The sequence below is a fragment of the Platichthys flesus genome, chromosome 14 (genome assembly GCF_949316205.1).
Source record: "Platichthys flesus chromosome 14, fPlaFle2.1, whole genome shotgun sequence".
Lineage (NCBI taxonomy): Eukaryota > Metazoa > Chordata > Actinopteri > Pleuronectiformes > Pleuronectidae > Platichthys > Platichthys flesus.
The window spans coordinates 17,172,423-17,194,879 of NC_084958.1; the positions used below are offsets into that span (position 1 = coordinate 17,172,423).

General features: G+C 42.7%; 1 protein-coding gene across 1 annotated transcript in view; it reads right to left on the bottom strand.

Annotated features, from left to right (window-relative positions):
- Positions 1 to 11,332, bottom strand: part of LOC133969029 (corticotropin-releasing factor receptor 2) — a 33,505-nt gene extending 22,173 nt beyond the window's left edge. The window contains exons 1-2 of the mRNA XM_062405341.1: positions 11,140 to 11,332; positions 10,886 to 11,005 (exon numbers count right to left, since the gene is read on the bottom strand). Of these exons, the coding sequence (XP_062261325.1) occupies positions 10,886 to 11,005; positions 11,140 to 11,260 (241 nt within the window). The 5' untranslated portion in view covers positions 11,261 to 11,332. The remainder of the gene's footprint in view (positions 1 to 10,885; positions 11,006 to 11,139) is intronic.
- Between the last annotated feature and the right edge of the window lie 11,125 nt (positions 11,333 to 22,457).

Consider the following 22,457-nt stretch of genomic DNA (forward strand, 5'->3'; position numbering starts at 1 on the left):
TATCGCACCAGCAGCCTCCAACGGCTTCATATGCACGATAACTTGAGGCGAATGCATCCTGGGGCGCTTTGTTAAAAATGAAGCAAGGAAAAAAAAAAGTCTTTGTTTATATGTTTTATCTCCAGCCGACCATGATGTATTAGGACTATTAACAGGCAGGGAAAGTAATGTGTGCTCCACTGCAATTTAGCATTACATCATCCATCATTTAATGCTGTTATTCAGCTGCTGTATATTTTTAGCTGTGAGCAAAAATCACTTAACCAAAGTCTCAGACTGTCTAAATCAGTGGTTCTCAAGCTTTTTTCAGTGACGTACACCCTTCGAAGAAAAAAATTCTGCCAAGTACCCCCTAACCAGTGCAAAGCATTTTTGGTTGAAAGAAAGATGTAATGTGATTTATTAAGCCTTGTAACTAGAAACATTCAAATTTAAAACTCCATCAATGTCCATAACATTGCTCATTTGTAGTGGTCTCTCTTGAACTATTTCGAAATAAAAAGATATAAAAATAACTGAAGACTTTTATTATTATCTCAAAATAAATAAAGATTTGTGCACCTCAAAATAATTATCAACTTAAAGTGACCTCTTTTGGGATCATAATAAAGATATGTTCTCAAACTGAACTCATGAACTTAATTATAGCTAAACACTTCTTCCCAAAAAATAAATCATTAACTTAGTTTTAAATAAAAGATTAGTTCAAAACATTTTTTTTTAATATTTATCATCTTAAAATATCTTCAAGGATCGAAAAGATTACTGACAGGTAGCTTGTTTCCGCTTGCTTCTGGGAGGCTTTTCACATTGTGTCTTGAGATGACCTGAATTCAGAAAGTTTCCTCTTAAAAAACTCAGGTGGCTCACCAACATGACTTTCATGTTTTGTCTGGAGATACCGCTGAAGATGTGGTGGCTTAATGCCACTGTTGGCTAATCTCTCCCCACAGAAAAAACAAAAAGGGTAAATAACCCAATCTATGTTATTGTTAATATTATTGAAGTGTCTTTCTGTTATTTTATTGTGAAATATTTGCTCGCTTTAAGGTCATACAATTTAATTTCCGCTTTTGTATTACATCCTTTTATTTTGAAAGGGTACCGGTAGAGACGCGGATTTCTTGTTATGAATCATTAACTTCACAACGGAAAACTTTTACGTTTTAGCGCCCCTCCGAAGAGGCACAAGATCTCACGGTGTTGTTTAGGGAAGGCTCTCTTCTCTGCCTTCGCCTTCTTTGGCGCTTTACCCTCAGTGTTTCAGCAGTATTGCTGCTGCACTTCAACTCAACTCCATTGTTGAAGTTTTCAAGGCAGGTGATGACAGGTGGCGTGTGCCAGGTTGGGTCAAACCATCGGTATGGGGGAGACTCTGTTTTTTTAGGATAATTAAATTGAAAAGCCTACTGAATATAAAATTTAGTTCATGAACTTACACTTATATATGATTGAATATTTGTTAAATAACAATTTTTCAAGGATTTTTGAATGGATGCTAATTTTAAATATATATAAAAAAAAATCTCAAGTACCCCCTGGAGTACCTTCAAGTACCCCCAGGGGTATGCGTACCCCCATTTGAGAATCACTGGTCTAAATCATTGGTAATGTTTTCCCTTGCATGTGGTTATCTTAACCGCGATAATGAAATAAGTAAAAACCATGTCCATGTCAAGTTCTTTGGTAAAGAGCCAGGTGATAACAATAATGGAATTAGATCAAATGTAAGGATATAAAATGATGTTGTATATTGCAACAGACCTGCAGTGAAGTTTTAACCTCAATTCATAGATAGAAATGGAATTAATGATGAAATAACAAGCACGTTTTGAACAGGCTTTGCACTGGTAACAGCTATGAGTCATAGGTTCAGTGTGTTTGCCGTCAAACTGCTGAAATCTGTTGATGAGAAAATGAGCAAGAGGCAATGCGCTACAAGTCTTTAGCCCTGAGGAAGCCCAGCATGGAGCATGGTGTGTCTGCTAAATAAGAATATATTACACCACATTACACGATTAGGAAGCATGCACACACCGTCAGATGTGATGAGCACTCTAAACTAGCAATGTAAAGCAGACCATTAAAAAGTATTTGTCAGTCGGACCATTGGCATTGGAATTGACCATTGTGGTGGAGCACGTCCCTTGCACAACATCCAAAAGCCCCCGATCTCATTTGCACCTCCAAAAAAGGTGTAACTCCATTTATAATGGAGGAAATTTGTTTGGTCAGAATTCCTTAAAATTAGCCAGGCATCTCACAGAATGCTTTTTGAATTTTGGGATGTCCCAAATATATTCTCAAGACTCTCAGCTACGCCTTCTAGAATCGCTGACATATCTGAACAGCACAATAGAGTGAGGATACCTGACCCAAGCCTGTGGGGCGGAGCAGTCGGCTAGAATCCATTACGTGTGAAAAGAGAACAGCCAATTCGACGAGAGACTCAGAGACCGACACCAAACGCCCTGCTCAAGCCCCAGAGAAGAACGTGAGAGATGAGGTGTAAAACTATTTCTAAAAGGATTCTCTATCTATATCCACATCTTCTATGATGTTCCACCAGTTAATTGAGAAGAAAAGACACATGTGAAAACATCGACTTGGGAAGAGGGTGAGGAAGCAAGTACGGAAAGACACCTTCACCGCCAGGGCATCGCTGTACCGAGTTTTATGTGTTGGGTAATTCAGCGTTAAGAGAAACTGTCAAGGTTTTCTATCTGAGACAAGGGATTTAGAAATGAAAATGCTCTAGCGCCCAGGAAAATGTGTGTTGTGTAGTAATGTAGTGTGTATGAATGCTGAGCCAGTGGTGAGTGCCGCAAGGGGGAGGCTGGTGCTGATTGGCCCCCCGTGGGAGACTCTGTGTGCATTGGCTAGTGACATGTTGGCTACACATGCTGTCCTGAATCTTGTGACTGATTAACCTCTTGCCAGGTGTAAGTGGAGCAGAGGATTCAAGTGGGTAGATTCCCTGCAGGAAAACGACTTTACAGGAAGCAAATTCCCTGGATTCAGTAAAGACAGACAATCAAGCAAGTTGTGGCAGCGGGAAGTTTGTGATGCTTGGCGGGAGAAGCGGCACATGACGGGATGTCCACTGAACAGAGTGGGATGAGTGTCTGAGAGAGAAGGTGTTTCACAAAGGTTTCACCGCTTTTTAAGAGAGAAATATGTGATTGGTATTACTCCTCCGTGGGAGAACTCTGTGGGAACGTGACAATTCGCTGACAAGGAGACATAAACCAGCGTTACACTCATCGAGACTCTCATTAAGCTATGAGGTGGGGGACATTGGTGAGTCATTAGGTTGTGCTACTGCTACACTGAGAAGGATTTTGACAAGCGGAAGGATTTCTTTTTGCACCGCTTGGCAAAAATGTCTGTAAAGGCTTAAATCAATTCCACAACCATACCTCCCGATGCTCTCCAGTTTCCATCACTTATGGTATGTGGCTTTAAAGGATTAGCCCCCACAGGTCTACCCTCTGATGTCTATATTAGCCTTTTTCCAATTTTAAGAGATTCCTTTTTCTATAATAAATCATCTAAATTAGGGTTAGGACAAGTGTGGGTCTTTGTTTGTGTTTGCACACTGGCTGCTTTTAAGATTCTCCAGTCAGTCACGTTCACAATAACACAGAGATCTGGGTGGCGCAGCATGCAGGACGTGGAAATAATGAATGCATTTCTTGAATTTTAGCATATTTACAAACACGTCAGCCCATATCACAAAAGAAACAGACACATCTTTGGGTCCTGATAAGCTTGTTTTCTTTCCATTTTCAGTTTTGCATCCGTGGAATGTTAGATACATCTTCAATGCAACCACTCGCTTGTGGTAAATCCTCCCGATAATCACCGGCTGTATTTTCAAATGGGCTCATGAGAGTTTTTACTTGGGAGGTGGCAGGATAAACTCAGGAAAATGGACTTGGAAATTCGTATTCTCACATATCCAGGGTTCAGTCTTAAGCAGCTTATGTTGACAATGTGACTGGCAGGATGTAACCCGCCTTCCACACAGTGTCAGCTGGCATTGACTCGAGCCCCCCACGACCTTTAAAGTACAAACAGTATAGATAACGTATGGATGAATTCAAAGTTGTTTTCCAACGGAGGCGTTTTCACACAGAAGGAAAAATACTGTGTTCTTCCTCTGTTTATTCTCCTGTTTGCTGTTTGTGAAAGAGGAGGTGCTCTTGAAGGGACTCACACACGGCAGCCGCTCCCCTCACGTCTCGGTACGCGATACTCATCGCAGCGCTCATACTATGTGTCCGACTTTATTAATCCTGATAAGGGAGTCAATAAAGTTCTGTTGCGGATCCGACTTGCCATTGAACGCACAAACAAAGAGGCGAGGGGAGTTTATCGTAGGAGGAGGCAGGATGGACTGAATAATTACAGTTGCCTGCTCCGGGAGTAATAACAGGGAAACCTTACAGGTCACCATGGTGTGGGTTGAATTTGCAAAAAAAACCTGATTCTTCAGCGATGATATCATTCTTCTATTCTGCTGTGAACATGGTGTCCCGCCCGAGGCTCGACAGGAAGCACGTCGCGTGTCGGTGACAAAGCGTGGAACAATAAATGACTTTCAAGCCATGTTTAATAACTCTGCCCCAACTGCGGTGATGAGCATTTCATGTAAACCAGAGAACTGAATAAATACACAAAAAAAGGGACAGTGGAGGGTTTAAAAATGCATAAACCTCTTAAGCCACTCTGTGCACACATTAATATTTATATATGCTTGAAGGAAAAGGGAAGGAATTTATAGCCCCTCACCTGCACAGGCCTGTTAAGCCGCTGAAATCTCAGGTTTTTCTACGAGAATTTCAACATTTTGCTGACAGTAAACTTCAGGGTTTTTTAAAAATTTTACAGAAAACCTACGAGGTTGCACGAGATACACCGTTTGCTTCCTCCCGGGTTAAGACTGGGAAAACAAAGCACGCGGGCTGGTTCTTAAAATACAACATCGGCCAGCCATCCTGGGACATTCGTTTCTAATATGCAAGCTTGTGCAGTAAATGTGCTGCTCCAAGACCGAGGAGGGAAATGGAAGAGAAACTATTGTTAGTCCTACGGGTCAGATGCAGACAGTATGTGGCCGAAGCAAGACACGTAAAAAAATAAACCACACGTTCCTCCTAAGCTTTTTGCAAAATGGCAGGTAATAGTTCTACTTCAGACTCCCTTTATGGCTGAAGTGTTTTAATTAACAACTGCTCGTGTGGTGTCAGGGCCTGCTTCTATTCTTAGTGCGACCCATTTTCTGATTTGAACATTTCATTCATCCGTGGCTGCAGATGTGTGCTGCTAATGTGACCCAGAAGGATCACACCAGGAACCATTGTCACTTGGTCGTGAAAATATGCAGCATCCCGGGATTCAAGTGGTGCTTCTCTGCTGTGATTAACTAGAAAATAATAATTCCTCTCCACTCTAAATAACATTCTACTCCAGTTCATGCATTAATCCTGGTAGAGTGTGTTTAATAGACTGGATCTGCTCTAAATTTGACAGGAACATCTTGTCATGTCTCGTCCTGATTTTCCCTTGGAATTTCCAATGAGGGGGATCTACTGGCAGTTTACAGCGTTGTGATGTACATGACTGAAAACCTGAACACACTCAGTGGCCTCCATCAAATATTGAGTTAATTTAAGCCACCATACGCTACCAGTTGCAAAACCCACCACAGAGAAACAGGAGTCTGGGAGCATCAGTCATTTACCTAAACCAGACGGATAGTGATGATGGGACACGCTACAAATAACAAAGCCCTAAACCTATTAAGGAAAGATTCAAAGAATGGTCGTGCTAATTCAAATTCTTGTAAAGGGTTAAATGAGATAATCGATACCACCTTCATAACCGTGCGTTAAACAGAAGATCTACCGTTTCCTTTCTAGCGTAGAGTCTGGGAACGCGCCAAAACAGCTGCCCCGGTGAGAGACGCCCTGGTGGGCTGTCACAATGAGGGGCAGTGACGTGCTAAAGGACAGAGCCCCGAGCTCGTGACCTGCGTGGGGACCAAATTAAAAAAAGAAGTTCATCAACACTGCTGCGGTGCCCTTTTGTAAGGTCTCTTTCGCAACTCAGCCCCCTCTCTGAATCTACTTAGACTACAGCAACATGGCTTTTATCCAGTCAGTAAATCCTGTGTATGGCCGCGGTCTGAACAGTGTCCTTATTGCTTGTAGGACAGAGCAGATTCTGAACTGTTGAACCCGTTTTGTAATCCTTTAATGTGCACGTTCAGACAAAAGCAGACGATGATGCAACGTACAATATGCAACTCCTGCCAACGGGGGGTCTCTCAATCAAAACAAAGACAAAGACCCAGTTTGATGAGGTGAAGCAACGTGGGATCAAGGGAGTTGTCTTGTATTAGGTTTTGTATTAAAGTTTGATTCACGTTTGGCAGCAAAAATCCATGAATCCCTCTGATCCAGTGAGAAAGGGGGGAAGGAAAAAACAACCGACTGGCTAGAAGATCGTTCTGCCTTAATCGTTTGCACTGGAAGTTCCAGCAGAGACGAGCACATAGTGTAAATACATAAGTCAACTAAATACATAACATAGTTCTAGTCATTTGCAGACATTTTGATGAAGGATGGTTTCATGTTATATCTGTAACCACGTCATACAGTGCCATCAACCCTGTCTAAAAAAGACCCCACACTCAAATGCATTGCTGCCATAATCACCATCAACTCTAATGATCTTTCACGTGGACATAAGCACATTAAGGCACTTCCTACACCAACGTCTCACAGTCCCATTAAATCCATCTGTGGTTCAAATGATCACAACTAAACCAATCCATCCGCCGCACCGGCTCTGATACAGAAACCTGTGATCAACAAGTCTGTTGTCTTCAGCTTAAATTGGACTTGAGGACAAAAATAGCTTCCAAGACGCTGGAGTGGATGTGTGAAACAGGCTGTAAAACACTGTTGTGAGCTGTAAAATCCTCTCTTTTTTCTATTCTCTACTCTAACAGGCAACGGGAAATGAAACAGGTTGGAGGGAGACTCTGTCCTCATGGTTTATATGATAAAAAGGTAGTTCAGGCTATAGGACGACCATCAGTCTCCCGCAGTAAAATCCTGTGTTGTGTCTAAATCATCCATCCACACTTGTAATAATGACAACATTGCAAGAATTAAACCTGTACAACTGTGATCATCAACAAACACTAAAAGCAGGCTGGTTCTAAAGCTGCTTTCAGACCTGCACTGAACTCCAGACTATCTGGATGAACGCACAGAGCCACACACCTATTAGACACAAACGAAGATGTCAAGAGAATTTATTGTGATCGAGCGTCGAGGTGCTGAGAACACAAACACATGATCTGGGGAGAGCGTGGCCTAGGGGATAGAGCGGGTGCTCTGCAACAAGAAGGTTGCCGGTTCGAATCCCACTCTATCCCATCTGCATGTCTAAGTGTCCTTGGCAAGATACTGAACCCCTAGATGGCCCCTCATAAAAAAAAAAAAATGATGAGTGTTCTAAAAAATGTAAGTCGCTTTGGATAAAAGCGTCAGCTAAATGACATGTAATGTAAATGATCTCCGCAGCAGAATGAAAAGTTTCTTCCTGCCTCCGCCCTCTGCACCACCCTTCACCTAAATCCTCCCGGGGGGGATTCGTTGCTGTTGTGAACTCATCTGAGCGGAGAACCTCCCGTTGCTTCGTTCATGTATGACGGCCAATCTTTGGAGAAAGTCTGGACCCAATTCTCCGGAGTCCCTCTGGAGGACATGTCTGACAACGGCTCAATTTGCCAGAAATAGAACGGCGCAGTTAACTGGAGCTTGCCTCTGATTCCACAAAGCACCCTTTGTGTTTTTCTCTTACTCTGCCAGTCGTTGTGGAGTGTGGTGTTATTGTGAAAAGCTTCAGATTCCAGCGGAGCAGACAATGCTGCCTTCTTGAATTCCCTCTGATGATGTTAATTATCTCCATTGTTTTGTGCATAACAAAAGCAGCGTCCTTTAATCTTTCCCAATGGGCCCTATTTATTGCAGAACAGGACTAGAGCGCCATCTGTGACTATTAGGTTGAGATTTCCTAAGGACAGTTTTTGGTATATTTTTTATCGCTCCTCTAAGGTTTGCAAATACAACGTCACCATTGGTCCTACTCTCCAACAAATATAAAAAAAAAAAAAAAAGCTATTCTTTCAAATCCTCCGTATCAAGACGTCTGACCCAAATGGAAAACTGAGTCAGTGCACTGGATATCGAGGGGAAATGTGTTGAGCTCACTTGAACTCATCACGGGAACCTCACAGTGCCTCCCATTGAATATCCTTAAAATGCTCAGCAAGTGAAATTGCTGGAAATGTTTGTTGAGCACTCAGACAGCCTGAAGAGATGCAATTGCAACTCCCCCACGCCCCTCTCAATTAATAATCCCGCTGGCATGGAAGCAGGTAATTATTCTGCCACGGGCCTCCCACTGATCAGGGTATGACTCTTTCCAAGTTGCCTGCCTCGTACAATGGTGTATTCCTTGGCAAGGGGCGGCCATTTATTTGCAAATGAGGCACACAAGCTTAGATTCACTGAAAGTTGGCATCGCGAGGACGCACTTATCGGTTCCAATCTTCATGAGAGCAGCAGGATTTCCACGCCAACACCTCTCCACTTAATGCTCTCTTGTCCGACCAACAACCAAAGTATTTCAGGACATTGCACAATAGCGACAAAACCGGTGGAAGTTGATTAATGTTTCCTGCCAATCAGGACGAGGTTCTGAGACGACGTTTCTGGACTTGGGAGATTTTTGCCGTCAGTGACCAGCCTCCTTGGCAGAGATCATTGTCTGGGTCGAGGCCATTTCCACCTGTTTTCATGAGTCTGTTCACACTCGCACTAGATAAGGAAAAACAATATTTTTCTGGGTTCGGCCCCGAACAGCGTCTGCTTCGAAAAAGTGTGTCGATAAGGCCTGCTGTACAATCTTGTGCTGCAAACACAGATTCCTGTTATCAGCGACGCAAGGGAACCAAACAACTCAGTTACCTGTTTAATTCCAACATATAAAGTGCGATCTGTCGAATAACGTGACTTCACATCCTGAACTGATCCTCAAACTTTTCCTTTTTGATTCAATAAAAAACAGCGACAGGCACCAGGAGAAATATAAATCCATGTGCATGTATAGCATAACCTTCTGCGCCCACAAAGTGTCATTACAGCCCAGTGGATGCCACACGCCTGACAACTGAGCAGGAAGATTGATTATACAGAATTATTCAATCTCCTGATATTGTCTCATCCATATAGCCTGTCAAAGTCCTATTGATCCACACGTGTGACAACAAGCAAATGTGCACGTTAGGGGAAGGTGTTGACGTTTGCCGTCCTGGCTGCGCTTCTCACACAGAGTGCACAAAACTGCCAGACGTCTCCGGACAAACACCGAACACCAGCGGAGCAAAAAGTAATTCAGTGCTTTAAGAGGTGAGAAGGCAGAGTGTGCGTGTGCGAGAGCGTGTGTGTGTGTGCAATGTGGGCCATTGCAGGATAATGACAGTAGACCTGAGCCCATTACAGAGATAACAGCCTCAGGAACTCACACCGTTATCTGGACCCCGGACACTCCGGCGCTTCACAGGAGTGATTTTGTGATGCTTCGCTAAATCGATCGTGCTTTTTTACATTCATGAGCGTTTCAACAGCTTCGTCAGTCGGATGATTAACACCGGAGTTACATAATGTCGCTGTTATACTCTTCCCTCAACGAATGCTGCTGGTTGATCCTCAGTCTCTCAAACCCCGACAGATTAAAACAGTCCAGTTATCTCCTGTGGAAGTCAGATGTAGTGTTTCTGCAGCTCCAGTGGCTTTTGGTTTGCGGATCCATGTGCAGTTAAACTCTATGAGGCCAGGTGTAGTTAAGGTAAAGCCAGATTGTGCAGAACATCACTGATGGGAGGGGGAGACCTAGTAAAGTGTTAAGGCAAAAACTAAACACAGCGATGCGTTCAAATATTTCAGGGCGGTTGTCCGTGAAGAACTTTGCATCTCTGATGGTGGTTGATCTGAAGAAATGGCGATTTGATGGTGATTAGGTTCTTTCTCTCAAGAAAGAAGTTATCTATATCATATTATCAATTATTATAATTTTTATTATACACTCGTGTATCAAAAACTCCAGATTAGGTTTCTGTGGTTTTAACCTCATTTGCATTTTAAACATTGTGTGGACAGCACACAGGGGAGCACTGAGGCAGCTGGTCCACTGACCAGAGGAGTGATGATGATTGAGGTTTACTGTCCAAGCGCTCTACATCTGCACAGAGGGGAGATCAAGCACGAACCTTCGATGCATCATCCGAGTGAAAATTCACAAGTTGGAAAATGAGCGATCAATAAAGTGATTGTTCACCCAAAAATGAAATTTGACTCCAAACAAAATGTCATTTACATCTTGTTTTTAGTCCTAAATGTTCACAATTTGGGAGTACACTGTGTAAATTATGCCGTTTCAAGTCGAATTTTGAATGTCGGGGCTTATGAACACTTGGATCACACTACAGGAGCAGTACAGAGGCATTTATGGTTTCTTTGTGTAGTTTTTTTTACATTTTAAAAGTGGCCGCAAGTTAATTTAATTGTATTGGATTTGGCTGTAACGCTCTCTAGCACTGACACTCCAAATGTGTTTTTTGCTTACTTGACTCTGATCTAAAATCATTACTTTACCTTTATCTGATATATATATATATTCATATCTCTCAATATTGCAAAAGTAAAAAAATTTAATCAGAACAGACGACCAGTATGAAACAAAATTGTAAAGAGAACCCTTTCCTTCCAAGCACATGCATGTTGAAGAACTTTAGCACAGGTCTTACTGGTTGTGTTGTACTTCACCCCGTTGATGTACTCAGGGCAGGGTGTCTCCACGATCCTGCCGGTGCTGGTTCGCGGCCAGCACGTTCCAATCTCATCGGTCGTGGCATTGCAATAAAAACCTTAGAAATGAATAAAGACGCGCAAATGTTTCCTTTTTCCAAGACGCATTTAAAACACATCTCAGTATTGTGCATGAAAACAAAAGAGAGGTGGGGGGGGGGGGGGGGGGGGGGGGAGGACATCCCATTCTTACCATCAGTGCTCAGAAATGGCAATGAAGCGTTTTCCAAAAAAGTGTCCTGGAAGGCTTCCATCAAACTACAGTTCAGATCCCCGAGCTCTCCGAATATGATCTGGTAGATGGTCGCGTCCATGGCGCCAGACGACAATAACACCACTAATAATAAAAGGTCAATTCCCAGTCCGGGAGGCGATGGGCAGAGCGCGCACGGCGGTGTACAAGAGTGAGTCGGAGCAAATGACACGAGCAGCGAGCCAGGCGCGCAAGCTGAGAGCGCGTGTGTGTCCGACCAATCAGAGCCGCGCACCCGCTCAATCCATCCATCCTTCCACTCATCCATTCATCCATCCATCCATCCATTCATCCGTCGTCGTGAGAAAGCAGCCGCAACCCACGTGAAACTAACCCGCGTGACCGGATCACAGGCTCCCTCACTCACATGTCACACCAGCCACGCACCTGCCGTGTTTGTTTATGACGTGGGGCAAAGTCTCCGGTGACACGCGCAAAGTAAAGTGTGGGAGAGATGTCACAGCCTCATGGCGCACGGACCTGTTGGCGCCTGTGTGGATGCAAACTGAACATTAAACACGTGCACTGAACCAGATCATGGGCAAGGTGTTTCTTATTTCACTTCTCTGCATGTATCAAATGTTATAGAGATATTGGCTGATGCTTCGTAGCATAAACATGTCTGACTTCCATCCTGTGCTGCCCGTATAGACTCTATAAAGATGGACATAGCATCTCTACTTCCTCCCACTCTTCATACATGCTCATGTCCCATCCACCAAAATGGAGGAGGTGGTGGTTTATGTCCTTTGCAGCAGGTTTTACTTTGTTTTGGTGATGCTGTTGATTTAGTTTTCTTTGATTTGTATAGTATAGAATCATTTTTGGTAAATTATTAATATTTTTTTTTTACTTTAAACTGGTGTTTTGTGCCTTGACTGCTGGGTCCATGACATCGGGGGAAACAAAGCAGTAACCATCATCCTGCTTTTTCAACCTTTTCTTCCCACATCTCCCTAAAAGTCAGTTGTCCCAAAAACATCAAGAAAAAAGTCACTTACAAAACTGACACAAACAGAATGTGTGTTTCATCTGTCTGGGTGTGATGATTGATAGTTGTTCTGCACAGTCCGGCTAACACCTGTCAGATTACACAACCTGAGTAAGTTAGTGTGACTGACCCGACTCCTGATGACGTTCTTGGTTTTCTGTAGCACAGCTGGATTGCTTGAGAAAGAATGAGAGCTCTCTGAATGGCCTTCACCTTCAATTTAATGGGCCCATTTGAGATTCACAAATGTGAAAATAATTATGACCACAATGAAAATGATTGTGTAGTTCAGCTCTCCGAACACTTAACATTTTCCCCAAAATCTGCAAATGATGGTTGAGTGACTCTCTCCTCTAACAATCGACTGCCCTGTTAAGTTGAGTGCAGACTAAACTGTGCAGTTTGGTTTGAGAGTTTCAATTGAAAGAGAAAACAATCCAACGTTTCAATCAGGAGAGACTTCAATTTTGAAAGAGAAAACAGTAATATGATATAACTGAGTTAATTTGGTGCTTGGGGTCCCTTGTGGTGCATAGTAGAGGGAACCACGTGGCTCCCAACAATGGTGGTTTATGGGACGTAGAGGTTGTGATCTGAATGAGATGAGTGGACACTGGATTAGGACAGTGAAGGGTAATGAGGAAGAGGAAGGTCTCATATTCACTGAAATGACAATTAACAGTGAGAGAGAGAAGAGCAGATTCCAGGTTTGGCAGCAACAACACGATTGGCTGATTAAGATCACGGGCAAAATCCGATTGGGTAACCGTAAACAGATACACAACAGAGAGAGCTTACATTAATGACATTAATGAGCTTTTGTTTACTCTGCTGCCCTGAACTGTTTCTGACCCTTTCTGCAAACAATCAAACAGAAAAAAATAAGATACTCCTATATTTCCGGTTTGTTTATATTTTTCTTTATTTCTTAACATTTTCCATTAAATGACGACAACCAACATTCCCGAGCTTTGAACCTGCCTAATGAAAACTATCTCGACATGCGCCTCAGTCTAACATATCGACTGTTTGCCTGTTGAATCGGAGACGTGACCTTTTCACCAGCACGTGACTTCCTCTCTCTCGGCTCCCTCTGAGCTTCCCCATGCAGCGCTCCCTCACATTTCAGCGCCCTGTGCTTTCACATCACGTACGCACAGTTCCTTAACATGAAGTGCTAAGTCCTGCCTCTCAGTGTTGACTTGACTGTGTGATGAATAAACGCTATAATTGGCTCCCAACTAATAATAGTACACCGAAAAGTTAATGAATTCCACCGCAGCACCCGCTCTGTACTGAGCTGCTTTCAGTGCAGGCTTGAGACAGGCCTGTTGTTAACCTCATCCTCCTGCTTTAATAAAAGAATTTTAAAAGCTCAATGTCACATCCTGTGAAAAATAAATCAAAAATAAGTGTGAAAAACATGTTGTTTCATGGACTCTATGAGAATTACTAGGGCAGGCGGGGATTTGTTTCATAATGAATGAAGAGCGTCGTTATTTAATCTTTATGACTATTTTATTTTTTATTCAGTAAATCTTTAAAGGGAAGACTGAAAGAACACTACAGTCAGAATTCCTCCTTTTAGCCTTTTTTTTTTTCCACATGCTACTCACTGAAAATGTGTTCAATGAAATATTTTAAGTTCCTGAGGTTGTTGCAGAAAAAGCCTTCAATTCATCTTTTCTTCTCATTTAACCAGTTGAATTTATTTCCTGAGTTGAACGTTTAGTGAACATTTCTCCACCATTTGATGCGAAGATGCCTGATCGTTCTTTTTTTTCAACCTCAATTGCACCTAAAGCCAATAAATAGTGTTTAAAATGATACAAAGTGCAGCACAAATTATCCTTTATGCAAAACGATCGGCTCCTTCATGCTTCTATGAAACTCCATTGTACATATCCTAGCTACTCTCAAATCCTAGGGAACTTTCTCAGGGTACAAGTGTTTTCAGATGCCCCAGGGCCCAATCTAGTATTACCAAGATATTATCATATATTGTGTTTTGATATTAGGAATTAGTATTGCCAGCTTCATCCACTCCTTACATGGGGAAAATTGTACTGCACCAACAGCTAACGTGAGAGCTGACCTGCAGAGAAACAGGTAGGAGTGTAATCCATCAAAATGAATATGCTCCCTGAATGTTTAAATGTATTTGAATTTTTTACATGTATTTATATCTTAACACTTTTTTGCCAATTGCTTTAAATTATTAAAATATGTCATATGGAGAGGTAACCCTCCTCCACCCCACACCGAATTTAAAGCCTGTGCATCCGAGGTACCTGGTCTACTGGATTTCTAATCATATTACCTGGAAGCTAACATGCAGAAAATTACACGCTGGATCCTGGATATGGATAATAAGTGGATTTCGACTAGAAGCTTATTCTTGTTACTCCTCATCCTTAAAAGCTCTGGCATGTCTCGGCCTTTCATTTAAACCTCGGCCGCCCTCCTCTGACCCCATTTATGAGAACCTGGCAACAAATAAGACAAGACTTCGGCTGGACTCGTCTGCCGCCACCTTCATTCCCTGGGCGACCCTTTTTGTGGATGGGCTGTTTTCTAGCTCCTCACATTTACAGTTACTTCACATTCAACCTTCAGCATTTTCATTTGTTCGGGGTATTTTTTGAAATTCATAATTTCGCCACATCTTGCACTTTAACATTTCCCCAGGCTACTTGCAGGGACCGGCCGATCAGAAGGGCATATTTTCTTGTACACGTAATCTTTCATCAGCACACACTCTCCCTGCTCTGCATGAGATCAAGACAGGTCGGAAGCCTGAGCTGGTTATCACCTTTTCTGATGAGTGATGCATTTGATGCAATAAATTCATCATCCTCTTGTGTTGAGGCTTTTGCTCCTCACAGGATCCATCTCAGTAAAACTTGATAATCAGAGGTCTTATCATCTGACCGCATGCTCTCAGACTCCCGCAGACTTCATGTGTCTCGGTCGAGCCTCGTGGGAAACCGGGGTTCTTTTTCTGATCTTATAGCTGAGATATTGGAACAGACTCTGGACTCCTCACCTCAGATTGTGAAACGTGACAGTTTCTTATTACAGGCTGTTTATGACCTCTTTAAGTCGTATGAGTCAGGGAAGAACCCCATTAACTTTAGGGGCACATCAGGATCAGTGAGCAGATCCGGGATTTGTTCCCGCTTTCTTCGACGTGGTAAGATGAGGCATTTTTTATTATTTCAACATCTCTCAGGGAATAAGTCGTGGATCTTGATGAAAGAAATGATTCGTGAAAGTGATTGGGTGAAATATTGGTGCAGCCGTATTGAATTTAAGCCTTGGCAGAATCAAGGGGGGATAGAGTCGAACTGTCTGTGAATAAAATGAGTTTATGACAATTATTGTTTAAAGGCTAAACCGCCAGTCACAAAATGAAAGTTTACTCCATGTTTTCTGCTACAAATATTTCACATTAAAAATGAATCCATGCTTTGCTACTTAAACTGGAAAAGCTTGGTTGTATCAGTGCATGATTCAGCCAAACTTTGAAAAATTATATAAACCTGTTTTGAATGTACAATTACCCTCCCCTGGGGACTTAAAATTACAATAATGGCGTTATGAAATGTTTAAGGAGCACATTTGTTGTATAATCTAGCACATTGTCCAGCTTTTCAACCTCAGCAGAGACTTGTATTTCAAAGTGGAAGGATTTTAGACGATAGCCAACAGTATGTTACCAGATTTTCAGCAATCTACCCTCTGTCTGAACAACGGTGTGTTCACAGTGAGATCAGATCAGACGTTTCAACAGGGCTGCGTGGAACCAAAGCTGAAGCCTCAGCTCCAGTACTCCTGAGTTTGAACATCCTGGGACCTGAAGGCATTTAAGTCAAATCCCACATAAACTCAGCTCAACCACGGTGTGTAATTGATTTTATGTGGGTTATCTCTGGTGTTTCTGGGATGTCGGGTGCTTCATGACTCATGGGTTTATTGCAAGAATAGGTTTCAGATATGGAGCCAATTTCATCAGGGTGCGGACAATTTATCAGCTGCATCGTGCAGAGATCAAACTTGTGCTTATTGCTGTTATTTACTTGTGCTCTTTCAGACTTTAAATATGGTCAAACCAAATAAACCCTGTGAAATTCTTGTTGGTTTCCGTCAGGTTTGTTGCCACTGGCCTAACGAAAGCTCATTAAAGAAATCTCCTCCTCCGTTGAGTGAAATTGACCTAATTGTAAAGCTGGGATGGGGAATCGTGGGCCTCCGGGGACGTATATGAGACAATTTGATCTGGCCTGCGAGGCAGTGTCGCTGCTTCGGAGCTGCTGCAACCAGACAAAGTGAAATTGTTCCAAAGTGTCAGTTTGTCTCGAAGAAACATGACAAAGCAGATTACTGATATGACACAAGATACTGGAAACATACTGAAGGACACCACAGCAAGTTACCACTTTCTCACTCTGTCCCTCCGATGAAACAACAGACATTTCAATCATCGTCTGCCCACTGATTTCTGTCCTGGGGATTACAGCTGAGTTTGACACGGGGGAGGAATGACTGTGTTGGTAAACCGGGGATGATTAGTTTGACTAAGTTGTTTTGGCTAAAAGTTGCAGGAAGCATCATCGTGTGATATCAGACACCTCGATAGAGAGAAGCAGTTTCAGTCAAGGCATTAGAGTAGTTAGTTGTTATAGTCCAACAGAGTATTAGGGCCACTTACACTAACACAGTTTAGGAGATTTCAAAAAAGTTGTAATATTACCAAAAAGTTGGGCATTAATAATAATAAAGTTGTTACTGTGATAAAATAAAGGTGGAATATTGTGTAAACAAACATTTTTTCGGTAGAGGTCCACAGTAATCTGAGTGGTCTTCCAAGAGATCTCATAGTTTTTCAAGAAAGAATTTGATTTTGATCAAGATCTTGGGTCCAGATACAAAATCTCAGAGGGATTTTCTGAAATCACAAGGGACAAACAAATGAGGAAAAAGACAAAAAAACATTTTGTGTCAATAATAATTATTCAGTATGGGCCACAAAGGATGTTCTCCAAATTGAAATGGCCTGACACCAGTTTTAATAAAACATCATATTCACAAGGCAACTGAGAAGAACTGCCCTTTTTCTCAGTTTGCTGATGAGAGCATGCAGAGCCCCGACTGCAGAGAATGAGAACATGCAGCGTGGCCGTGTGTCACAGGATCATGGAGGTGTGGCTCAGAGCAAGGGCACCGCCTCAGGAAAGTTCCTGCAGACATACGGCAGGAGGAGGTGGGACACAAATTGCCCCATGGCGCATCAGAGGAACATTCTGGGCTCGAAGCAATCCTCTAAATGAGAGACAACAAAATAACACCATTAGCTAAATACAACAAAAGGTCACTCGCAGAGATAATATATTGTGTAGAATATACAAAGCCACCAGCAGCAGCAGCAGCCATGCATCATATAGGACAGGATCTGATTAAGCTGTAGCATGACTCCCACAGTCTGGAAGGGCAAGATGATCCCATGAGTCAGCTTTACATAACTGCAGGGTTTAGCTGAAGCTACTTACTGCACTCAGTGAAATGACAGCTGCTGAATGAACACTCTCCCGCACAGTGGAACCGGCATCAAGGTGACTTAATCAAAGTTTTGAGGCTGTTTGACAGAGCGGCTCAGCGGTCGCTCACTGAGCCCTGCTCGGGTGGCACGAGTGATAAGCTAGGTGCCCTGTGAGGCCGGTTCACTTGGCTGAGGATGTGAGCAGTCGACTCCAGTCGGTTCACGTCCCACTGCCGCCGCCGGCGACCCATTCCTCTGAGTCACTGCACCGCAAAGCACTGAAACGCCATTCAGATAACACATGCCTCGTGGATGATGACCTCTGACCACCGTGCTCTGACCGCACTGAGCGGCATGTTCTGATACACAGCAGCCGTAAAATCCCCCCCCCCTCCAGTTCAGTGCACGTGTTTAAAAAGACCCTCGTGTGAAAATACCGTGAAGGACCTCGCTGGCAACCGTGCCGCAATTAATAATGCTTAACTAAATGAGCTGCTGTCAGCGGTATCTCTGTGAATGGCCACATGGCACCGCTCGCCCCGGCCTCCCTTGCCGAGCCGTGACAAACGCAGTGTGTTATCGCAAGGAGGGAACCGTCCGTGCCTTATGCGGGTTAAATGGAAATCCCACATTGTTTGCCAGAGCCGATCATTGTTACGCAAATCCTGCTGTGGCAATACTGATAAACGACATCGCTTTGTGGCACTCATGCAGGCTTTGTGTTTTGAATCTCACACCTCTTGTTGTACACCGTGTTTTCTCTGCCCCACAATGTGAGCAACAACTTCTTGGCTGATGAGTCAGAGCTTATTTTCATGTAGTTAAGGACATTTTTTACCAAGTTGTTCTCTAGGGAATCTGGAGAAGTACTACTGTCATATAACAATGATGGAGGTTGTGAAATACCATAAACCATTGGGGTTTTGAATCATGACATATTTAGATGCTGTGGGATTTATGTATTTGTTTTTTGTGAAAGTACAACTTCAGAACATACCATACCGTTACTTTAATGTACGTGTGTGTTTATAAAAATAAAGAAAGAAAGTTGAATTGAGAGGTTGTGTGTGTGTGCGTGTGTGAGTGTGTGTGTGTGTGTGTGTGTGTGTGTGTGTGTGACTGTGCGTGTGTCTCAATGTCTTTTTGTCAAGTTTATGTAGGGCTCCATCCATCCCTCCATCCAAACCGCTCGTCCTTTGAGGGTGGGGAGGCAGCAGGAGCCAATTCCAAATGGCTTGCGTTTCTTAACAACCATTCACGCCAATAAGAAGTGTCTAATTAACCCCACTGTGCATGTTTACCCGGAGAAACCCACAGAGTGCTGTGAAGCAACAGTGCTAACCATCAAGTGCTACGTGCGTGTGTAAAGGTTTGCGTGTCGTGCAACCACAAGAGGTCACGTTCATGTCAAGACTGAAAACGTGTCTCTGTCACTTTAGGAACATAAATTGTGTTAAATAGAAACAGGCCTGAGATTGTGTGGTTTGTAAAACAGAAGGAAGAAAAGACACACGTGTTCAACGTAATGAAAAGGGTTCAGAAGGAACGTGTGTGTGTGTGCGTGCGTGTGTAGGTATAACAGACAGCTCCATAATGAGACCAGACCAACTGTGTGGGTGGAGAGAGAAGATTCACTAGTTTGTTCCAGCTTTCACCTCAACACATTCACCTCGATGTCCGGCTCGAGCTTTGACTTTGATCCCAGTTGATGTGTTTGTTGTGTTTGTGTGTGTGAGGGTATGTGTGTGTGTGTGTGTGTGTGTGTGTGTGTCTGCATGCTCTGAAGAATCTGTGTATTTGAATCTGCATGGATGTTGTTTCTTTGCTGCTGTGGGGACAATCTAAGTCATGTTTTTATAATGTGGATGATCTGAAATGACTGGTGGGTAGCTTGTGTTATTACTGGGACTATTAGGTGTGACCTGATTAAATCTATTTTGTCTTGCACTGTTTTATTCTCTGTGAAATAAATCGTCTTGCACCGCTATGATCAGACTGGTGTGTGTAGACAGTTTATTCACATCTGTTCTGAAAATGCACATTTCTATCAAACTAAATATTTCACACTGGTGTTTCAAGGATGACTTGAAATATGGTATAAGTAAAATACGAAGACATTGAAGTTTCTTTACATCTGGCGTAAAGTGGTGACAGGCTTGACTTAAGTTCTTACACCTATTTTACACCTACAGTTACTGTTCTGCTCCGAGTTTCCATGATTTAGGGTTGACAAAATACAGTGTTTAAGTCATGTATATTATACGTGGGTTTAAACAGTTTTTAAAATACAATATGAATACCACATATATTCTGACTGGATTGGTTTTAATGAACTAGACTTACCCGTGCTTTGTTGATGCTCTCTAAAACCTCGAGGAAACATCCAATATACAAAAACACTGCGATAAAAACAACGTCTCGGTGTTTGCTCTTCCCTGAAGGAAAAACAAAGTTAATTTAGCACATGAAGTTATCACTGAGACTCAGTTTTAGAGGCAAAGCTGGGAGTAAAATGTAGCTTTGTTTCATTTACAGACTGATAGTCAGTTCATAGCAACCTAAAGTTTGCTGTTTTTGAATAGCCTCCTGGGTGTGTTGTTGTTTTTAAAGTGGAGAGGAGGAGTAGCTCACTGCCAGGGAAGGAACCGAACTATATTTCTTCCCTTATCAGAATGGCTTCAATAAACAAAGTCTCCCAGGCAGCAGTCGTTGCTCTTGTGTTGGAAAAATGCTCATATTGCATAATTAGAAAAGTGCCACTCCAAGCTGCTTGTCTGTGCTGGCATGTCCGACGCCACAGTTACTCACGGCAGGATGAAGAAATATGTTGAGCGCAGCCACGTTATTTCCCAGAGGCTGATCCCGTCCATGAGCTTCATCATAATATTGCATGCCAGACTGCCAGGCCCTGGATGACTTTGTAAAATCACCTGACAAAGAGCGCTGCCTCACGGGATGACGCGGCCCTCTGGGATGTCACTCCCACTGCCTCAGATTAACACTGTGTCAAATGCTTTTGGCTCTGAGGCCTTTTTTTTAAAACCATTGGGGTGCACACAACCACACAAGTCCCAATGTTTGAAAGTGTACCGAGGTGTTGCATGACATGTCTGTGTCAGATGCTTCTTGGGCAGAGTCGGACTTTTCTAAATCAGGGCCCACAATTAACATAGAGGGGCCAATTGTATGTACAACATCAATGCACAACTCATACTTCAGTAAGGTCATTCCTAATGTACTGTTAGTTCTATAGCTCTTATAAGTTGTGTTATAAATTGTATTCATTGTCATTATTGTTAGTAAGTAACCTTTTTAAAATACTACTGAGCGGCGACGGGAATTTCAGAGTTCAATCTGATTTCAGTCGGGGCCAGTACCCCCCCTGAATCCAACCCTGGATCCGCCCCTGTACCGATTATGAAGCCACACATCAACCTGAAGATTCAGTCCGGAAATGATGTTGCATGAAACTGGAAGATGAAGCTGTACCATGATGCTGTCAGAGCTGTCGAGACTCCAGACATCTGCATCTCATCAGCACCTATACTGAGGCGCGATAATGTGATCACATCAAAACATCAAAACATTCCTCCGAAATATCAACTCGGTATCCACGAGACCGAAACCCATGTGGTGTTCACAGGCGTGAGTAAAAGCACTGCAGATATAATTGTGCCGGTACATCATTATGAGTTAATAGCAGAGAAATTCCACGAGTGGCACCCTGGAGATAAATCTCATGTTATCTTCTGAGGCTCTGTGGCGCTTCCACTTGAAAACTACTACGAGCTGAGTTGTATTTTTTTGCACTTCTACTGATACATGCTGTGTATTTAAACGCTGAGAGGCCTTTGATCTTCACGATCATATTTGGACCTTGATAGCGGGGTTCGGTGCTATCTGTTTTCTTGATTTTCACTCAAGGGCAGAGTTTTATTCTGGAGAAATGTTTGCACACTTGACTACACATTCATCGTCAATGGAGAGTGAAGGACAAACATAAATCCCCACGAGGATCAGGCGACTCCTCATGTTCATGTTCCCTCTGATGGATTGGTGGATATGCAACAGCAAATGTCTGAATGATTTTTCCTTTCTTTGGTGGAAACAGGTTTGTGCTGCAGTTGGGGAAACGGGCTGGTTGACGAGAGCAGAGAGACTGGAGCTGACGAGCCAACTGGTGCGTTATGGAACTGAAGGGAAATTCACAGACGGGATGTTTTTGGTGAATTTTTAATAGCAACTCTTATTTGTATGATACAAATATATGATCAGCAATCTGCTAGCAGACAGTTAGCCTAGCACTGGAAAGAAATTGAAAAAACTAAAATTTGTATGACTTTTTATCATTTAGACCAATAATAATAAATTATTTCAAATTACAAATGAACTTTGTATTATTCCTAGCGGCGAAATTAAAGATTTCACTACAGCAAAATCCTCTTCTTGCATTTATTCAAGCTGCAGCAAATTTCTTTTTTACATCCGTGAAACATTCCCTGGGAATCCCTTTGCCTATCTCAAATTGTTAAAGAAAGAGGAATATACAACTTGGATCAGTCCCATTGACCAGACAAAGACTAAACTTGAATGTCTCATCCTTCCTCCAAGTTTTGTGGAAATCCCTTCTGTAGTCTTTGTGCAATCTGCAAACCAACTAAACTAATGATGGATGAGAGTAGAGGTTAAAACAACAACAAGCAAAACATTTTCACAGTCACACAGCGT